General features: G+C 45.6%; 1 protein-coding gene across 1 annotated transcript; it reads right to left on the reverse strand.

Moving 5' to 3' along the window:
* Positions 1–3: 3 nt before the first annotated feature.
* On the reverse strand, positions 4–22,486 carry LOC146185481 (clavesin-2-like). Its single transcript, XM_084606436.1, has 4 exons — positions 22,241–22,486; positions 5,904–6,097; positions 2,190–2,300; positions 4–272 (listed from the first exon to the last, which is right to left on the reverse strand). Exons 1-4 carry the CDS (start codon positions 22,395–22,397, stop codon positions 42–44), a joined length of 693 nt encoding a protein of 230 aa, XP_084462562.1. The 5' UTR covers positions 22,398–22,486; the 3' UTR covers positions 4–41.
* Positions 22,487–22,753: the final 267 nt, after the last annotated feature.

Below are 22,753 nucleotides of genomic sequence, written 5' to 3' on the forward strand. Positions count from 1 at the left end.
TCCGCCTTTGTTGCTCTCTTCATCTTTGCTTTATTTTTTTTTCAGAAAAAGTCCAAGTCTTTTTCCACCTCTTCTTTCGTGGCAAAGTCCCCGAGGTACTTGTTGGAGTAACCGTAGCGGTTCTCCGCTTCGAAGCGACTTTCCAGCTTGTCCATTTCGTTCCAGAAGCCGTCGTAATCAAGCGCCGGAGCGTGGCCTCCCAAGTCCGGCGGTAAATTCTCCGGCGAGATTTCCTTCTGAAGGCTCTGCAAATCATGTCCATGGAACTGAAACTTTAAGAAAACAAAACAAATTAGCAGAACTCTTTTTCTGACAATAATTGCCTGCGTAAGAGACTCAGAATACGAAGTTTGATGCATGCGTAAAAAAAAGTATTCATTTTTAAATACGCACTGAGAGCGAAAAGCTTCTAAACAAAGGCGAATCCCTTCCAGAGCTTTTTATGATAAAACTTGGCAAACACCACTTCAAAAAGTTGCCACTTTTTATATAATTTTTTTCGGTTGTTAAACTCCAGGTGGGTATGCATTGTAGCGCCATCTAGAAGCGCCGAAAAAAAACTATCTGCTGTTGTTCATTGTCATCTGAAAATCGCTTGTTTTCTTATTTTTATTGCCTCGTAATTATCTCTGTAGCGGTTACATCTAATATTGAATCTCTTTGATTTCATTTACCAGGTGCTTGTGTATTTATCAACAATCTTAAATTTGGCAGATGAAGCAAAGCTTACTTAACTGACCACGGGCATTGGCATAACCCGCAAGCAAATAAGTTTTGACCAATCAAAACAGCCGTTTTATGATACATAGGCGCCATATGGAAAGTTTGGCAACTGGTATAATAAAGTAGCTCTGTGGACTTGGCGAATGTTACATAATACAAAACCGAAATAAATTGTGGGCACTGCATGTGCGGTAGGTAAATTTGGTCTTATTTGACGTGTAATTTGGGCATATATTTTGGTAAATGTCATTTTTTTTATCTCATTGATACTGCCTTATATAAGTGACTATTCAGGCTCACTGCACCTGGATCATGCATTAAGCTTTCAGGTTTAGCACAACGACTGAGAACATCCAGTGGACTGTTGATTTTGAAACTGAAGCAAACGCCACCGGAAAATTTAACTGTCGTAATTGCCAGCAGGCCTAAACCATTAAAAGATACGTGGATAGGCTTGATCCAGATAGATAGATACGTAGGCTTGATCCAGATGCATAGTTTCCCCTCTGAAATATTATACGTAGAGCAGAGCACAAATTACTGAAGAAAAAACAATTATAAGAACTAAGCCAAGCGGCTTAGCCCGTGAGTCCCCGCGAGCTGTCTAGCATTTGCTGCCGAAATGTGTATTTAAATGGTAGATGGCTCCGGATCTAGGCCGAGAGCGCAAAGTTCAAGCTTTGCTCTCAATTACTATTCTGTTCTTAAAAAACGAAGTAAAGCAGTTTGCAAAGGTATCCAAGTGGTTGCTGGTGACGTGCTCAGATTTTGGCTCGCACGCGCAAGTGAACCTGCGTGTTCTTGCTTTTTGACTTCCTTGCACTCAAATGGAAGTTGTTGAAGAGGCAATGCACAGAGAGAGAAAATGACCATTTAACTCGCGCAACATGAGAATATGTTTAGTTGCCTAATACTGCGGTCAGGTAAGCTGAGCTGCGTGCTTCTCCGTAAATTCGAGTCGCATTCGTCGCCGTGTGCTATTATTCTATAGTGTTTTATTTATTATGCTCCATCACGTGGTGCGTGACGCCACACTGTGACAATTGTAGAGTCACTTAAATTGCTCAGGAGATTGCTCTAGCAATCGGTCAGCTCATACGGGAAAATAAAAAAATATTTGATTTATAATCTTGGTCCACAGTGCCATCGTGCTTGCCCATAGTTGCGAAAAGGCGTAGTGGAAGTATAAGGAATCATGAAACGAGGAAGATTTTCAGCAACATTCAAGCAATTGTTAAAAGTTGAACTAATGTTAAGCATAAAAGCGGTATACCTATAGCGTCTACAAAGGTATTCACCCGAAGACGCCATTCAAATATCGAATTTTTGTAGAAATGAAATACTCGTGCATGTGTCAGCGTATGCTGCGCTGAAACTGATTTGTTATCTTCTCTTTCGTCGTCCGGATATGATATTTCATCACGTCACATGTTATTATGGAGCGCAACATGCACATCATCGCTCACCCGTCTAGCCAGCTTGTTCTTCAAGAAAGGCTTCATGATGGCGTAGAATATGTCGAAGGCATGCGCTTGATGCACAACGTGGAATGCCTTCATTCTCGATGGCATGCAGTCCTGAAGAAGTTAGAGTTTAGATAAAAAAATATTAAATTTATCCTCGATCTCTTGCATTATAATCATAGTGATCCACTATTTGTAAGAGCTGCAAAAAGAGGTGCTTTCTATGCGAAAACTGGCAAGTTTAGAATGATGCACAACACATCACCACTTTCCAATTGGTTTCCATGTGCTGAAGGAAAAAATTATGTATCCATTTAAAATTTTCAAAATGGAATAGGATAGCTCTCCACTTCTAAGGGGCACTTTCTTTGCTTGTTTACGCCAGTTAATTTTTCACTGCATTCATAGGCAATCACCGAACATATTTCGGAGATTATTGTAAAACCTAAATTTCTGCGGGGGATAAGGGGACATTTTTGAATTTCACTCCGGGTTTAGAGCTCTGTAATTTGTAGTTCGTTATCTGTTGACCTTTGTGACATCATGACTACGTGAATCAATGTGGAAATTTTATTTTTAAAGAAGGCACCGTTTTCCTGTAACCTTACATGATGAAGGTGGGATTTTTATGCAACGGCAATTTAATCCTACGCCAACAAAAAAATCTGAGACCTTCGTTGCAACACGTTTTTTGCGAAAGCATAGACAAATGAATAGTAGCGGTCTTCCTGCGAGTCTTAAGAGGCACAAAAGACATCCCTCTACAATACTTCTTGTAAATGGAAGTTCAATAAAACTAAAAATAACACTTGCCCTGCCTTACTCTTTGTCCAGCATTGAATTCTAACTCGAACGTTTCGATAGTTCTCGCTGCATCACTTTTATGGTTTTATAAGATTAAAAAAAGAAAGTACTAGGTAGAAGCTCACACAGGATTTGCTTATGTAAGGCGCTGTAGTACAGCAGGTTTTGGCAATCGTTAATTTTTCTAAGATGATTACTGCTACGTGCCAGTAATAATCATGATAAATTATTGTTAACGCTTAACTGCTTCCTTTGGAATCTTTTGTGCGCACTCGACTGTGGGCATGTTGTAAATAACTAATCGGAAAATACAACAGCCCTGATTACTTCCTTATTTCGCCGCTCCTAGGGTATGCATATTACCAAATACATAGAAAATTATTTATTGTTGTAGAAAAAAATTTTAATCTCTCTTAGCACTTGGTACCTTGGACATCGCCGTCTTTGCAGCCATTCGTTTCGAGAACGGCTCTATAGAAAACCTCACTGAGGAATCAGTGGAAAAAGAAAACCAGCGAGAAAAAAATGCGCATGAAGGAACGTTGCGTTGCAGAATTGTATCTATATGTTTCTTAAATTTATGATTTCAGCCGAGCGAGTCTGTAAAATTACATTTTCTTTGAAAGAAAAATGAAACACAAAAGTTAATAAATGTGACAATATAGCAATGTAAGCGCCTTTTTGTTGCTACATATGCTGAAGCTGTATGGGCTGCAGTGGTGGTCTTCTTCATACATAACTACTACATAGTTTGTTCTGTGAAACCTATGTCAGGGCCAAGCACGATAATCCTACTTTATCTCTGAGCGCCTTTTCGCTGCTACATATGCTGAACCTGTTATTGGCTGCAACCATGCTCTTTTTCAATAGGGCTTGCTTTGACGCGCTACAAAATAATAACACGGAACTATACTATATAGTATGTTCTGTGAAATACGTGACAGGGCCAAGTACGATAACCCTATTTTATCATTAAACGAATTTTTGTTGCTACATAAGCTGGAGCTGTTACAGGCTGCAGTCATGGCCTTCAGTACTGTCTGCTTATACGCACCGCAAAATAACAACACATACCTACACTATATAAAGTGTTCTGTGACCTATGTGGAAGGATCAAGCACGATAAACCTACACTATCTAGCTAGCACGAATGAAACAATTAGCCATTTGCATGAGAGGATCGATGCCCTCATAGACGGTAGGTATGACTTTCAAGCGCCTCAGCATTTCAACAGAGCTAGGTGCTAATCTTCAACAAAATTCTTGGGTCGGGCGTCCAAGTTTAGTCGTGTGGACAAATTTCGTACCATGTTTGCTGCAAACAACTGCTGTTAATACCACCGCGATGGGTTTCTGCAACAAAGGGGAGACGCTTTCTCACAACATGAAATTATTTTACGTCCCACTAAATATGCATTAACAGCCTTTCAGAAGAAGCTTTGAAGTTTGCCATTTCAAACTGGGCAAACTTTAATTGTGCCTCTTACAGGATCCCAGCCTATATAAAAAACTACCATCGCTTCTTCACGTTCACAAAAATATTCCAATCTGTCATGGAGTCTCTAATGTGCCAAATATAGCCTTGTTTATTATTGTCCCGAAGACGCTTCCCCATTCCGCATTACTTCGTTAAGTTCTTAAAATTATTTGATTTTATTTGAGTCATCACTGCACGAAGCCGACGAATACAACATGACCTCTCGCTAACATACTCAACCTCACGCTCTGCTTATGGCCAGACCTCGTTTCCATATCGCTAACCTCCATGAACAAGTGATCCCTAATTACTCGCTCATCACTTAAACTTGTCACAAGTGAAACAAATCCAGAAATTAACAGCTATTCATACCTACAAAGACAGTGGTGCTTTTAACGGGGAATCGGATTCCTTCGTCGGAATTTTACTGAAAGACGTTAAAGTGGTACAGTAGAAACGAATTGGGCTTTGTTCATGAAGAGGTTTGCTACTCAACTAAAAAATACATAGCTATCCGCACAAAACCCTACAAACCCGATGCACCTTGGTTTATTCCTAAGATGCAATGCCTGTCAAATAGGCTGAAGCAGTTTTATAAGCTGGATATGGTAATTGCGAACTCAGTTTGTTCAGCTGCTCAAAATGTAACTCCGTACAAATAGGCATCGACACTAAAGAACGCCAGAAAGCGCTAAGCCCATTGTCGCAGTATATGCCGAAGTGAATACTAACAAATTTAGGAGTTTTATTAGCCAAAACTATCTCAACAATGCAACCCTCGTAAGCAACTCTCGCAAGGCCAAATTTATGAACAGCTTATTGTCATTCCTAATAAGGCATTTGAATTAACGTTTTCTGTAACCACCACTGTTTTGCAACCCACCACACCTTATTACGACTGTCGCGACATGTTCCTGTTAGCAATTGAGTCATGTAACATTGTAACCATTACATTTGTTTAGAGCTCTTTTGGCTCTGAAGATGCAGAAAAAAAGAAATGAAATCATATGCTAAAGCTCATAGACAACAAAACGCAAATTTATAATATTGGTTTGTAGCTTCTGATTTGCGTTCGAAGTACATACTCTTTTCAAAAATTTCAATGCCATGCAAGCCACAATTTGTTGGAGCTTTTACGTCCTGTATTTTATTACCATACCAAACTGAATGTTGCGAGTTTTGGAGTAACTTCTGCTTTAGTTAGTTCTGTGAACAAAAGGTAACGGAGAACGCTATTTGCATTTAACATTTTTGATCCTTGCATAATTGAAACTGGCAGTCACGTGTGCGAACCAGTAGTAGATGCTAGTGCCCTTTGACTTCGATAAATATTATTTTTTATTCTCTAGTACAGATGGAGTGATTTTAATTTGAACAGAAAAGCGTGCTCCGTTTACTGTACTGCGCATTTTCTACCATGTAAGGGTATTGCTTACCTGAAGGTACTCCAACCCTCTTTTAACCAGTCCTGGTTTTAAGGACAAAGCGCTTTCTACCGCAAACTTGTTGCAGTTCAGAAGGAGGACCATGCCCAAAGTTTGAGCTGCAGGGTCTGACGTAATGTATTCGAGGCACATTATGCAAGCTTTTTGATATACCTCATGTGATAGCTGCTTCGCCGACCATGCACCTAAAAGAGAAAAAAATATTAACAGGAAGGTTCATAGTTTTACGCTTCTTTTTATTAGTAAATATTTTTCATGCTTATGCGAGAATGACGAAATAAATATTGAGTTAAATATGCGACGTGGATACCTGGCAGTGGCTTTCGGGGCCTTGCGCTGTTTATTTCTCATCTAAAGGTAGCTGGGGGACACGTTTGTCATCCAAAGAAATTAGTGCTATACGCCTTGCATATGGAGTGACATTGCCGAAGCCGTACCACGTCTTCCTCCCAAAAGCACCAACTTGCCAAATCCGCCAATATAGTAAGGTGACCAATGCAACATTAGCCATGTACACTATGCGAAAGCGTCCCCCCTCTGGCCTATTCAATTTATATGGTTTTGTTGATTTCCGCTTCTTCGTGGGTATTCACGTTCATGGGAGCAATATCTGAAAACGTCCTGGCAGGTCATGAGGGAGCTTTCTTCTATTTAAACAATGTTTAGTAAGGTATTCGTCAAATCGATTGGGTTGGATCCGTCTTACGCTTCAGTTTACCATAAAACTTGCCTGTCTTTGCAGAGGACTACACACGCACACGAACATTCACACGCACGCACGCACACACACGCGCCTTCGCAGATGTATACGCACACACGAACACGCACGCAGTACACACACATCGTGTGTTTCAGCGAACATCGCCGTCAGTTGAAGGTCGATGGCAATCTATAGCACGGAGCCGCCTAGACGTGTTTGACGAAACAGTTTCCCCCTCCATCCATCAGCGAACAGTTTCAACCATTTCTGGAAATAGCGAGTTCAAAGTGGGAAGACATATATACAAGAACTGTCTCGCCACGACGGACACAGTATGCATCAAAACTCTTCTACTTACTCAGTTAATTATCAAAAATCTGCTGATTACTTTTATTGTGGCACTCCAGTGGTTAGTCCGAATTGAACTTAGAAGCCGCGAGCAAGACGATGGGCTATTACTTTCAGGAACGAATAAACACTCATTGTCTTAGTTCCTATACCGCGACGAATTCTGAAGCTTTTTCTGTGTGACAGCGAAACTGAGCGTAAAACTTTGACAGCTTGTCCTTGAGGTTGTCCGCGTGTGCGTATGGACCGGTCCCTTCTCTAGACTGTATCTAGAGGACTGAACAGCGCAAGCCTTCCCACACACGCTGGTCGAGTCTGTACGGGCCTATCATACGCCATAGAATAAAGGGGCCTTCCCGCCTCGCCCACAGAAGGCCCATATTCCAGTTGCGCGACGTCACGCATGCAAAACGTCTTGCGGATCTATAGGTAGTAGACTATTTGCGATGTTTTCTTAAAACCTTTGTATTCTTTAATTGCCGTTGGCTTCAGAAGTCTTGCATTTCCCAGGGTTGCCAGGCTCTTGAGCCTCGAGACGCGGGTTGTTCTTCGTGCACGCGCGAAACGATTTTTGGCTGCTCAGTTTCTTCTCCTAGTACATATTCAGCGAACATTACGAGTCTTGTGCGATCAACACCAGTGTATCTGAGCACTTCTATGACATCCTGGTATGAAATAAGGCAAAAGAAAAGGTAATGTTCATCGTCATTTTCATATGCATTATTCCTTCTATAAAAAGCGATAATCTACCCGCTTGTAAACTCAAGGTGACCTAACGCTGAATCGACCCCAGCTGAGCAACACCGCTGAAATGTACAATCATCTCTCTGAGCGAATGTACCAGTGGAAGCGGTAGATGACGGAAGTTGCTATAACAGGTTTGAATAGCAAAGCACGTCTTCACTGCGGTGGGGCAATTAAAGCAACGCAGCAGAAAGAACCCGTAGACGGAGAAAGTAATGCTGGGCAGTCTACAAGTAATATAATGGCGACAACGCCACAAGCGAAGTTATTCCACTCACTAGGTGAGAGATGGAGGCCCGCGACGCAAATGAATTCATTAAACCTATATATATATATATATATATATATATATATATATATATATATATATATATATATATATATATATATATATATTGCCACGAAACCTTCAAAACAGTATTTGTTGTTTTTGGCGGCCGCCGGCATACAGGCTTATCACTCTGATTCTGGACCGCGTATCGGTTCCGTAATCTTTGTTTGTTAATGCTCAATGTCACGAGTCACACCTTTATCAGTTTTGTTGTAGCACAAGATGCACCGAGATCTGTCTCGAAGGTTCCGGCCACTCGGGTGTCTTTCCACAATGTTCCAGCCCGTGCTGGTAGCTGTTTGCGACGTTATCTAGATTGTTCTGTGCAGCCTTTAAATTGAGCGTTGCCGAGTGTGACGGGCATTCTTTGTTCGACGATCGACGAGCACGTTTGTTTCTATCGCCGCCGCCGCGTTGCTTGTTCTTTTGCGGGCGCAAGTCAGCCCAAATAAACAGTTTCTTTCGTGCAATCATCGACCCTTCAATTGTGTCGTCGACCTCGTCACCACTACGTGACATCTGGTGGAGGTGCTGCCTTTGATCCTTCGAGCAAAGACCCAAGCCGTGTTCCTGCCGCCCTGGAAGACCAGCCTACAGGTCACCGAGCCAGCCGCCGACTTCAAGGCCTACAACCCGAACACGGTCTGCTGTCTGACCCCATTCGATCTCGGAAGACATCGACGCTGATAATGGCCCAGCCTACAGCACCGGTTGTTTTCGTCCAACGCCGTGAGCCCCCCTGCTTCCATGGACTACCGGATGAAGATGCAGGAGATTGGATGGACCTTTTCGACCGTGTGGCAGATTTCAACGGCTGGAACGACGCCGCGAAACTTAGGCAAGTTTACTTTGTTCTGCAAGGACATGCCCGAGTTTGGTTCGAAAATCATGAAGCAACTATGAATGATTGGGAGACTTTCAAGGAAGCGTTTCTTACTGCCTTTTCAAGCGTCGTCCGAAAGGAAAGAGCCAAGGCCCTCCTTCAGTCAAGACTCCAACTTACTGACGAGCCTGTCCTGGCATACGTTGAGGAGATGAAGCGCCTCTTTCGCCGCGCCGACCCTAATATGACCGAAGGAGAGAGGGTCAAATTTTTAATGCGAGGCATCAAAGAATCGCTTTTTTCAAGCCTTGTCCGAAATCCCCAAAAACCGTGGCGGAATTTGAAACGGAGGCATCTACTATCGAGAAGACGTTGGCCACCCGGATGCGCCACTACGAGTGACCGCTTCAGCCGGACTGCTCAAACCACTACCCCAACGCATCCACAAGCGGAGAGAACCTTCGGGACCTCATCCGAGAGATCGTGCGAGAAGAGCTCCACCGACTGATGCCATCATCGCAACAACCGTAGTGGCGACGCTCGCGGACGTCATCCGTGAAGAAGTCCAGCAGGCGCTGGGCGTTCCTCAAGCGACGGCTGCGACTGTTCCAGCACACGAGGCAACAGCGATGAACTACGCTGGTATATTACGTCGCCCTCCGCCCCGACGTGATGACTTTCCGAGCCCTCGCCGCAACCGTCCTGTTCCCGAAAGCCGCCCCTTGGCCCCCGCCCGCCAAGCCTACCAACGACCCCCAAGCCCCAGAAAGTGCGACGCCTGGAGGACAGAAAACAACCGACCGCTCTGCTTCCATTGTGGTGAGGCAGGACACATCCTCCGTCACTGCCCGCACAGGCGGATCGGCCTCCGTGGTTTCGCTGTCGACGCCCCACGACCCCGTCCTGGCGAGCGACCACAGGAAATGAACGACTTCCTGCGCAGCGGAGAGCACTCGTCGCCAAGGCGTCTATCACGATCACCATCGCCGTACAATGCCCGATTTGCGTCGCCGGGCCGCAGTTACGTGCAAGGACGGTCTCCTAGCCCCCGTAGGGGAAACTAAAGGCAGCAACCTTTGGAGGTGAGGTTGCTCAACGGCGAAAAGACGGTAGATCTTCCGCCGCCGACGACTACTAACGACGACGCAACCATTTCATCGCCGCTCCACACGACGTCATCGATGACATCACGACCATACTGCAAGCAGGCACCTCCCAGAGCAGTAACTACGGTATGCCCCGGCCATGACCTGAAGAAACGACGGAGCCGAGATCGGACACTAAGGCCCACGTGCAATGCGAGGACGCGAACAAGTGACCTTGAAGTTGATATCGACGGTCGCAGGAGTCACTGCCCTAGTAGACACCGGAGCTGACTATTCAGTCATTAGTGGACCGCTAGCCTCTCAGCTCAGAAAAGTTACCACCGCTTGGGATGGCCCGCTGATTCGCACCGCAGGTGGCAATCTGATTACTCCATCGGGACGATGCATTGCAAGAATAACCGTAAATGGGCGTACTTACCCCACCAGCTTTGTGGTCTTGCAGCAGTGCTCCCGCGACGTGATTTTAGGCATGGACTTCCTAAATGAACATAGGGCTATCATCGACTTGCGATCCAAGCTCATCAGGCTCTCTGCAGACAAAGCCATTCCTGCTACGACGACGTTGATGCAACACATCGCTCTAAACGTCCTCGATGAAGAATTGACCGTCCCGCCCCGATCAAGCATCGCAGTCTGCGTAGGTAGCGCAAACATCGAAACCACTGAAGGCATCGTCGAAAGAAATATCCAATTGCTCTTAGAACGAGGTGTCGGCATCGCAAGAGGCATCGCGAAATTCCGGAGAGGTCAAGCTCAGGTGCTGGTAACAAACTTCACCGAAGAATACCGGCATCTCAACAAGGGCACGACGATCGCTTTTTTCGACGAATTAGCCGATCTCAAAGATGTATTCGCCCTCCACGACCAAACGCTTGAAGACGCACCGGACCAATTCCGTCAGCCCAAATTTGACATCAACCCGGCATTGACCCACAGCAGGAAAGACCAGATTCTCAGTCTTCTTCGAAGCTACGGGGAGTGCTTCTCGTCATCATCGAAGGTACGACAAACACCACTGGCCAAGCACCGCATTATAACGGACCAACACGCCCGACCACTGCGCCAAAGCCCTTATCGTGTATCGCCGCGAGAACGCCAGGCCATTCCCGATCAAGTTGAGGAAATGCTGCGTGATGACGTAATCCAGCCCTCGAACAGCCCCTGGGCGGCACCAGTCGTTTTGGTCAAGAAGAAAGACAGCACACTTCGCTTCTGCGTTGATTACCGCCGCTTGAATAGCATAACGAAGAAGGATGTCTACCCGCTTCCCCGCATCGACGACACTCTCGACCGACTCTGCAATGCAAGGTACTTCTCATCGATGGACCTGAAGAGCGGATATTGGCAAATTGAGGTCGACGAAAGAGATCGCGAGAAGACCGCATTCATCACACCGGACGGCCTTTATGAGTTCAAGGTGATGCCATTTGGCCTCTGCTCCGCACCAGCCATGTTTCAACGAGTAATGGACACAGTCCTGGCAGGGTTGAAGTGGCAAATTTGTTTGGTATATTTGGACGACGTTGTTGTCTTCTCGTCAAACTTTGAAGACCACCTAAAACGGCTACAGACAGTGTTGGAAGCCATCAAGTCCTCGGGACTAACGCTAAAAGCAGAGAAGTGTCACTTCGCCTACGAAGAGCTCCGGTTCCTAGGTCACATCGTTAGCAAGGACGGTATTCGCCCAGACCCGGAGAAAACAGCTGCAATCGCACAATTCCCACCGCCTGCCGACAAGAAAGCTGTGCGCCGATTCCTTGGGCTGTGCGCTTATTATCGACGATTTGTCAGAAACTTTTCGCGGATCGCCGAACCATTGACGCAGCTTACAAAGGCTGATGTACCTTTTAAATGGGAAGCACCGCAAGGAGAAGCCTTCGACGAACTCAAGCGCCGCCTGCAATGCCCTCCCGTACTTGGCCACTTTGATGAAAACGCCGAGACTGAAATTCACACCGACGCGAGCGGTGTGGGCCTAGGAGCCGTTCTCGTCCAGAAGAGTGCCGGACAGGAGAAAGTAATCGCCAACGCTAGCAGGTCACTCACAAAAGCCGAAGTCAATTACTCGACGACCGAGAAGGAGTGCCTTGCAATCATCTGGGCCACTTCTAAGTTTCGTCCATACCTATACGGCCGACCATTCAAGGTGGTAAGCGACCATCACGCGCTCTGCTGGCTGGCTAATTTGAAAGATCCTTCCGGCCGCCTTGCCAGATGGAGCCTACGACTTCAAGAATTTGACATGACTGTAGTCTATAAGTCGGGCCGAAAGCATTCCGACGCAGACTGCTTATCCCGCGCTCCCGTCGATGCTGCCCCGAAGGACGATGACGACGACGCCTTTTTGGGACCGGTAAGCGCCAGCAGTTTCGCAGAACAACAGCGATCAGACCCTGAGCTGAAAGCGCTAGCCGATTACTTGGAAGGAAAGACCGCTTCCCCTCCTGGTGTGTTCAGGCGACATTTATCATCCTTCACGTTAAGCAATGGCCTCCTCGTGAAGAAGAACTTCACACCCAACAAGACCGCGCAGCTTCTCGTAGTGCCCAAAACCCTCCGGCAAGAGATTCTGCAGGCGTTACACGATGAGCCCACAGCAGGCCACCTGGGATTTGCGCGCACGTTGCATCGAATCCAGGAGAAGTACAACTGGCCGCGACTGCCTGCCGAAGTTGCCGACTACGTGAAGACGTGTCGTGAGTGCCAACGACGCAAGACGCCGCCGATCAGACCAGCAGGACTACTAAACCCGATTCCGCCCCCAATCATGCCCTTTCAACAAATTGGGATGGATCTCCTTGGCCCCTTTCCATCTTCGTCTATGGGTAACAAGTGGATCATCGTGGCACTGACTACCTTACCCGTTACGCCGAAGCAAAAGCACTGCCCAATGGTACCGCGGCAGAAGTCGCCAAATTTTTTGTCGAACAAATCCTCTTGCGACACGGCGCCCCAGAAGTGCTCATCACGGACCGGGGAACGGCGTTTACGGCAGAGTTGACGCAAGCCATCCTGGAATACAGTCACACAAGCCATCGACGAACAACTGCGTACCATCCCCAGACCAATGGCCTTACGGAGCGCCTGAACAAAACGATCGCGGACATGATCGCTATGTACGTCGACGCTGAACACAAGACCTGGGACGCCATCTTGCCGTACGTGATCTTCGCGTATAACACGGCAATCCAGGAGACGACCAGAGCGACCCCGTTCAAGCTTGTGTACGGTAGGGAGCCCACGACGACGCTCGACGCAATGCTACCGCACGTTACCAACGAGGACAACCTCGACGTCGCCGCCTACCTGCAGCGTGCAGAGGAAGCTCGACGACTCGCACGGCTGCGTATTAAAGACCAACAGCGCACCGACAGCCGACGATACAACTTACGACGACGCCACGCAGAGTACAATCCAGGGGACCAAGTGTGGGTTTGGACACCAATTCGCCGTCGTGGACTTAGTGAAAAGTTGTTGCGTCGATATTTTGGGCCGTACAAAATCATTCGCCGCGTCGGACCACTGGACTATGAAGTTATTCCCGACGGAACTTCAGCATCACAACGGCGACGCGCACGCCCAGAAATTGTACATGTTGTACGACTGAAGCCTTATTACGCACGTTAAACAATCTGTGGTGTTTAAACTTCGCAGTGTTTATGTTTAAGTTGCTTTGTTTTGGAACATCAAGGCGATGTTTTTTAAGGGGGGAGTAATGCCGCGAAACCTTCAAAACAGTATTTGTTGTTTTTGGCGGCCGCCGGCATACAGGCTTATCACTCTGATTCTGGACCGCGTATCGGTTCCGTAATCTTTGTTTGTTAATGCTCGATGTCGCGAGTCACACCTTTATCAGTTTTGTTGTAGCACAAGACGCACCGAGATCTGTCTCGAAGGTTCCGGCCACTCGGGTGTCTTTCCACAATGTTCCAGCCCTTGCTGGTAGCTGTTTGCGACGTTATCCAGATTGTTCTGTGCAGCCTTTAAATTGAGCGTTGCCGAGTGCGACGGGCATTCTTTGTTCGACGATCGACGAGCACGTTTGTTTCTATCGCCGCCGCCGAGTTGCTTAGTTCTTTTGCGGGCGCAAATCAGCCCAAATAAACAGTTTCTTTAGTGCAATCATCGACCCTTCAATTGTGTCGTCGACCTCGTCACCACTACGTGACAATATATATATATCGCCCGAGCCATTATGCTGGACAGCAACACCCGTCAATGTCGGACTATAAGTTATATATATGAACACTCTCAAGGTTCGTATACAGACAACATAAATACCCAAGCAAGTAGCAGGGGGGACAGCGGCCGATGTAGCTCAGTTGGTAGAGCACCGGACGCGTTATTCGGAGGTCGTGGGTTCGGTTCCCACCATCGGCACGTTGTTTTTTCTTCTACTTTGTGTTTAATTATCTTCCCTTAACAGATTACATTACAATTTCTGTGATTATCTAAGTAAACATTAAAAAAAAAGACAAAGTACCATCCCCAACGCTTTCCGTGGCCTCGCCGACTGTTGGCTTCTTTCCTTCATGTATTATAACGAGCACCCTCATTTCCCTTTAATTGATCTGCTTGTAGCTTACGGGGCCGGGTCTCGGTTCTGACAGTCTTGAAGCCATAGGTAGCGTAAGAGGCTTCTAGCACAGCTTTCGCCCTCGCTCTTGATCACGTTCTACGTGACGCTGGCGGTAACAAAGGACGTTCTACGTCCGCCGCTATGGTTGAGGGTGGCACTGGTGAACACTCTCAAGGTTCGTATACAGACAACATAAATACCCAAGCAAGTAGCAGGGGGGACAGCGGCCGATGTAGCTCAGTTGGTAGAGCACCGGACGCGTTATTCGGAGGTCGTGGGTTCGGTTCCCACCATCGGCACGTTGTTTTTTCTTTACTTTGTGTTTAATTATCTTCCCCTAACAGATTACATTACTAATTTCTGTGATTATCCAAGTAAACAATAAAAAAAAGACATAAAGTACCATCCCCAACGCTTTCCGTGGCCTCGCCGACTGTTGGCTTCTTTCCTTCATGTATTATAACGAGCACCCTCATTTCCCTTTAATTGATCTGCTTGTAGCTTACGGGGGTCTCGGTTCTGACAGTCTTGAAGCCATAGGTAGCGTAAGAGGCTTCTAGCACAGCTTTCGCCCTCGCTCTTGATCACGTTCTACGTGACGCTGGCGGTAAAAAAGGACGTTCTACGTCCGCCGCTATGGTTGAGGGTGGCACTGGTGAACACTCTCAAGGTTCGTATACAGACAACATAAATACCCAAGCAAGAAGCAGGGGGGACAGCGGCCGATGTAGCTTAGTTGGTAGAGCACCGGACGCGTTATTCGGAGGTCGTGGGTTCGGTTCCCACCATCGGCACGTTGTTCTTTTTTACTTTGTGTTTAATTATCTTCCCCTAACAGATTACATTACTAATTTCTGTGATTATCCAAGTAAACAATAAAAAAAAGACATAAAGTACCATCTCCAACGCTTTCCGTGGCCTCGCCGACTGTTGGCTTCTTTCCTTCATGTATTATAACGAGCACCCTCATTTCCCTTTAATTGATCTGCTTGTAGCTTACGGGGGTCTCGGTTCTGGCAGTCTTGAAGCCATAGGTAGCGTAAGAGGGTTCTAGCACAGCTTTCGCCCCCGCTCTTGATCACGTTCTACGTGACGCTGGCGGTAACAAAGGACGTTCTACGTCCGCCGCTATGGTTGAGGGTGGCGCTGGTGAACACTCTCAAGGTTCGTATACAGACAACATAAATACCCAAGCAAGTAGCAGGGGGGACAGCGGCCGATGTAGCTCAGTTGGTAGAGCACCGGACGCGTTATTCGGAGGTCGTGGGTTCGGTTCCCACCATCGGCACGTTGTTTTTTCTTCTACTTTGTGTTTAATTATCTTCCCCTAACAGATTACATCACTAATTTATGTGATTATCCAGGTAAACATTAAAAAAAAGACATAAAGTACCACCCCCAACGCTTTCCGTGGCCTCGCCGACTGTTGGCTTCTTTCCTTCATGTATTATAACGAGCACCCTCATTTCCCTTTAATTGATCTGCTTGTAGCTTACGGGGGTCTCGGTTCTGGCAGTCTTGAAGCCATAGGTAGCGTAAGAGGGTTCTAGCACAGCTTTCGCCCTCGCTCTTGATCACGTTCTACGTGACGCTGGCGGTAACAAAGGACGTTCTACGTCCGCCGCTATGGTTGAGGGTGGCGCTGGTGAACACTCTCAAGGTTCGTATACAGACAACATAAATACCCAAGCAAGTAGCAGGGGGGACAGCGGCCGGTGTAGCTCAGTTGGTAGAGCACCGGACGCGTTATTCGGAGGTCGTGGGTTCGGTTCCCACCATCGGCACGTTGTTTTTTCTTCTACTTTGTGTTTAATTATCTTCCCCTAACAGATTACATTACTAATTTCTGTGATTATCCAAGTAAACATTAAAAAAAAAAGACATAAAGTACCATCCCCAACGCTTTCCGTGGCCTCGCCGACTGTTGGCTTCTTTCCTTCATATATATATATATATATATATATATATATATATATATATATATATATATATATATATATATATATATATATATATTGTGAGCCCTCCACGGATCTTCTTTCATTTGTACATACCATGATCTTCTTCCTCTTGTACATACCATCATCATCGTCCCGCGGCGCCGGCTCCGGCGCGCGCTTGGGTTTTTCTCCATCAGATTAAACGCTGACACGGCATACCTTGCCTTGCCTTCACGACCTTGCCGTCATATATATATATATATATATATATATATATATATATATATATATATATATATATATATATATATATATATATAACTTATAGTCCGACATTGACGGGTGTTGCTGTCCAGCATAATGGCTCGGGCTTGCATCTGAGCGCAGTAGCGTATGTACTGGGTCACCCCATGACATTAGCATGGGCGAATGATACCAAGCGTAGCTCCAAAACCATTATCATCGCTACTTATTTTACTTCCTCCGTTTCTAAACTGCTTCTGCATTTGCACCAGGGTGAGTAGCCAGGAAAATTGATATTCCTCGAAAATTTCGCATGAGGCCCTGCTAGCGAAGGCATCTGACAACAGATATGTGTCAAAACGAGTACGGCACATGGATAGGCTAAGTAGTGCGTACAGAAGTTGTACACGTGCATAACAGACCATCGACCAAGCAAGTTTTACACATAAAGAATGTTACGCCTTTCCTTACGCATGACGTGAAATTCACCCCACGAAGTGTAAAAACCGACCACTTGCCTACATTCACCAACAGGATTGGGCGACTATGCACATCTTTTCCAGGCATCACCATGACCAGTCTGCGTGCTTCATGGGGCACCGTAGACGGTACAAATTCACGATACACCGATTCGCAGGCACAGCGGTTGTAGTAGTAGTTTCGGATGGTCTGCAAGGCGGCTTCTACGTTGTACTTCCGCACTCGCAGGAAACGAAGCAGGAATTCCGTGTCTTTCCTTGGGTTTAGTTCCGACTCCTCTGCATGTAATGTTGGTTTACAACCATTAGGGTTAACACTGAGTATGGCTTCGCGCTGAATATGAGGGCAAGGCTCGCGTTTATTTGTGCGAAGTATTATAACTGAATTCAGTGCTCTTCACACAGACAAGAGGTATGATTACTTTTATGGAATTCGACGTTACCTAGACACCTTATTTCCAATCCTGTGCTATGTTACGATTGCGGTGACAATAAAACTAAAAACCTAAACAGCCAAGTAAACACCAAATAACTTGATTGCTCCTGACCGCAGCTGCCGTTCAATTCTGTATTATTCAGTATACCTGACCTGAATTGACAATTTGAAAGTCACTGATCATATTAAAAAAGCGACTAGAAACTTCAGAACCAGCACAAATTCTTTCTTCACTTAGGTGGCCAATGTTTGTCTTTTTAACTCTCAATATCACTGGCAAAAAACCGATTATGTTACTGCTTTGTACATAGAGGCATTTCAGAAGAAATATGTTTGCTGTGTTCACTGTGTTCACTGTGTTCACTGTTCTATGACCAACATAGGAATATTGTCACCCGAGGACTCCTCATGTATTTCAGACTCTTGGTACACCCGAAATATGGCAGTTAACGAGAGTAGGCATTCAATTAGGTGCAGATACCAAACGCAATGTGCACTGCCTCGTCCCTGCAGGACTCATGTCTAGTACACTGAGCAGACAAACGAGGTACCTTTGGTATAGCTAATAAGCGACACGAGACTCACCTGTCGAGAACCTGTACCGGCGACAGGACTGGCAGGATGTTCTTATTGTTGGGACATGAGAAGTTGGTATAATGCATTACCCTTCAAGTTAACGCCTGTTGTATCACCATTGCTATGCACTGACTGCTCTCTGGCACGAAGTGACTTTTCACACTAGTTCACTGCTCATCGGAAGTAATAAAATATACACTCGGTATTTTACCCTCCGCGACGATGAGTGAGACGCTGAAATGGTAAGAATAATTCGTCCAGGTGTCGGTTTACTGCGGCAGGAAGAATCCCCTTTATTTATAACCTCGACAACATTGGCAGATTGGAGCCGTATTCACATATACCCACTTTTTGCATACACCCTGACACAGTGGCCATATTCGCTTTTTAGTCCCGGACTACTGGCTGACATGGGTCCCGCATTCGTCTTTTTTTTTTCAGGCGTAGCCCAGAAGCTACGTCTATCCGTTGCGCTATGTCAATCTGGGGAGCGAGGAGGATGCATCCCAGGCCTCATCTTCGAGAGCAGAGAAATGGGGCTCATTATTCTAACCTTGATACATGAAAGCAAAAATAATGAAACTCCAATGGACATTTGTGAATGTAGAAAAACCAGGTTAAGAAGACGGGACTTCCGCCTAACGTGATTTCGCTTGGATATTGTCGAGACCTTGATGAAATAATAATAAACGAATTCTCCGATAGCTAAGAAGGTCTTGTACGTTATTGAGAGGCGATCTTTATTTGTTTACCGATTGGAGAAATTTTTCACTTTTTCTCGTCACCCAGTCTTCCCATGACATTATGAAAGGAGATTTATGGGGGCCCCATCTAAACAACGCATCAGGAAAAAAATATGAAATGAAAAATAGGTCCGGCGGGCCAATGGCACATCATGTGGGACTGTGCCAGGTTCCCGACCGAAGCTGCATCCAAAACATACCCGCCGGAACTTCAAAGTGCTGTGAAAAGTACAGACAGGACAATTCAACTATGGGCCGTCTAACAGGTCCGGGGTGCGCTCGAAAAGCATAAGCTTCACAACCCACCAGAAATGGGCCAAATGAGGTAGCGCAGAGTAGAGCATAACCACGGGTCGACGCTTGGCCATCGTCACGACGCTTTAACCCGTCGTTTGCCGGCTCCTTAATAAAGTTACACATACATACATACATACATACATACATACATACATACATACATACATACATACATACATACATACATACATACATACATACATACATACATACATACATACATACATACATACATACATACATACATACATACATACATACATACATACATACATACATACATACATACATACATACATACATACATACATACATACATACATACATACATACATACATACATACATACATACATACATACATACATACATACATACATACATACATACATACATACATACATACATACATACATACATACATAATTATTTTTCAACGCCACCATTATCAGCTCCCTACATCCCCCAAATATCTTCATTGCCCCCTTTTTCCCGCTTTGGAGGAGGAAAATGGACGTGTTAGCGGGGGTCCCGGACTAGTCTCTTGTCATCCTCTCCTAGGAGTGTTACTGGCGGCGTTTGTACTAGTGTGCTGTAGAACACCCTTATTGCATTAAGCACACTGATCACACCTCGCTCTTTCTTAAATTCGATTATTTACAATGAAACATGGTGTATATTACAGAAATACGGTATGAAAGCTAAATAAAGGAGGATGGGGATAAAAGAACATTTGTCCAAGGCCGCTACTTCTCGTATTCCGGTCCTTCCCGAAAGTATAGCCTCCGGCAGAGCAACGCACACGCTGGAGGCCTTATTGAGTTACACTCCATGCGCATTCTTGTTACTTTCCGTGTTCCTGCAAACGATATCGTCCTTTGAACTTTGATACGAGCTCCGTAGCTGGTCACTAAGCCGCTGTAGCGCTTTTGATTATATCATCCTCACTTTCTTCATTGAAACACACTGCACATGGCCCCATTGAGAGTAGTGAGCAAGGATAGTTAGCGCGTGCTGTCCAGAAGTTCACCTGTTCAGCAATGTTTCAGCGCGCATGCCAGCATCGCAATCGAACCGCTCATATGCTGTAGCAGCTACCTCTTAGTGTCAATGCTTTTATGAGTGGTAAACGCAAGCGACCCGCGCGAAAAAAGGGCTCTGTCAAATATTTCGCATTCTGACCTATCGTGCTCCCTTCACGAAAAACATAGATCCAACCGTGCCTCTTTCTTTTATATATTTAGTATTACTCGCTCGTCAGCAGATAAACGTGGGTGCAGTGTGATTGTGAGAGAACTGCGTCTTTGTGACCGGTGAGTTGCATCATGTGCTAGAGTCTATACCAAACGGTGGCGAACAGGTATGATAATAGAAAGTGAACCTGCAAGCAGCCTTTGCAAATTCCGCACTATAACAGGCACGTTGCTTCCTGTTATAGCAGAAGCCGGGACTTATCAGCAGGTAGTCCGGCACAAAAAAATCAAACATGCCCAGTGGGAAAACGAGAACCGAAAACTGGGCGTTTTCATACAGGTTCTAAATTTTTACACCACGAAAAAAAAAAATCGGGGACTATGCGAAGATGACAAACGTGAAGACTGCTAGCTTTTAACTGGGATTCTTATTCACAGGAAAAACAGCTCTATAGGCGTTATAAATCTTGACAAAGGTTACGGAGGACTCTTAAGTCCAACTACATGCTGTGTAAGCAAAGCAGCTGACTATTTTTATTTCACACAGTAATAAAGTAATTCCCCCTTACTGTACCACAGTTCAACTTAAGGCACCTTATTACCATCAACTATGACGTGCTTTTTTCCATACGCTTGTAGCTTACGCTGTGTGCTTGTGACTGTGGGAGGAAAATTAGAGAAACGAAATTAACGAATAATTTATCAAGCGCGTAACAAAGTGGATGTACACGAATGAGGATTCGCAAAGGGAGCCGCATGCTCAGGGAAGCCATTGACGCTGCGGCTTCGTAATGATACCTATCAGTTAAGTTCAGTCGTTCAGTCATGTCCGAGTCTTCGTGACCCTATGGACCATACCATACCACACCACGCTTTCCGTTCTCTCACTATCTTCCTAACATCCCATAACTTCATCTGAAGGGCCTCGAAGATGCCATCTAACCATCGCGCTCGCTACCTACCCCTTCTCCGGTAACCCTCAACCTTTACCAACATCAAAGCTTTCTCCAGCGACTCCTCTCTTCTCATCAGATGACCAGCTGGAGCTTTAATTTTAGAATTTGACCCTCCAATGAGCAGTCAGGGTTCATGGTCGGCAATATCGACTGATGTGATCTTCTGGCAGTCCAAGGAACTCTCAATGGTCTCTGTCAGCACCACAATTCAAACGCTTCAAGTCTTCGGCGGTCAGCCTTCTTCACAGTCCAACTCTCGCATCCCTACATCACAAGTGGAAAGACCATGGCACGAGTTATACGGATCTTGGTTGGCAGTATGATTATCTCTGCTCTATAATATACCTATATTTGAGACATAAGCGCCACTTAATGCATTTGTTGCTAGCTTGAGTAACTTGATGCAGTTTTGTTTCGTGCGCACCTATAAGACAACTCACTTGATATATTATTCTTCAATTTTGCTCCTCTATTGTCCCTCCCATACTCACAAGCACACAGCTGTAAGCTACGCACTGAATTTTCTGGCACGTCGGAAGCAAATAAAGAATGCTAGCATTCTTGCTAGATGTACAGTTGGAAATCGACAAGTGCGTTGTAGAGTTTGCGCGCAGAAGTGCAAAGCAGGCCCCTTGCACTTTGGCTGCCTGCTTGAACTGACCACCAGTCAAGTTGTTCTGGTAATGGCTGTGTTACGAAATTTTTGAGAGCGCCTGTTCATTCGGTGACAGCCCATAACATCGAATGTGCTATCAGAATACTTCAAAATTAAGGTTTATAATGACATGCCAAGACCAAGGAAAAGAAAAAAATTGTCGTTATTCGAGTGGCTCACCTGACAAAAGTTTCATAAGTTTTTCCAGTGACTCTTTCCTCCTGGTAGCAGATTCGCCGAGTTCGTCTTCGGCAATGCGTTGCAGATGAAAAGGAAGTGCTTCTGCGGAGGTGTCGTAAATGTCTTCGGTTGACTTCCTCCTGTAAACTCCCAGCATGGCCGCGATCCACGAACCAGTTACAAGCCAAGAACTTTGAGTTGCGCACCACTCTTTTGATGCGAGCGAGCGTGCGTCGTTCCGAAATTAGTTTCACGCAAACAGCATCTGTGTAGTTGTCCCGTTTAGAAAACGTGAAAATTCCGCTCGTCAAAGTTGCCAACTTTGACTGTTGCACTAAACTTTATTAGCTTTTGATTCCTATCTAGCCGCACAGCAAAGAGCATATGTGCACCGAACAGTATACGCTTGGGTAATTGGTTTCGAGCGGCTCTCTGTAGGACGTCAGTGCGACATATCTTTATAACATCCACTAAAAATTCTTCAAATGTTTCGTATTCGGGGAGGTGTTCTGA

Source organism: Amblyomma maculatum, chromosome 6, assembly GCF_055883805.1.
Source record: "Amblyomma maculatum isolate TAMU_Amacu chromosome 6, ASM5588380v1, whole genome shotgun sequence".
NCBI classification, from domain to species: domain Eukaryota; kingdom Metazoa; phylum Arthropoda; class Arachnida; order Ixodida; family Ixodidae; genus Amblyomma; species Amblyomma maculatum.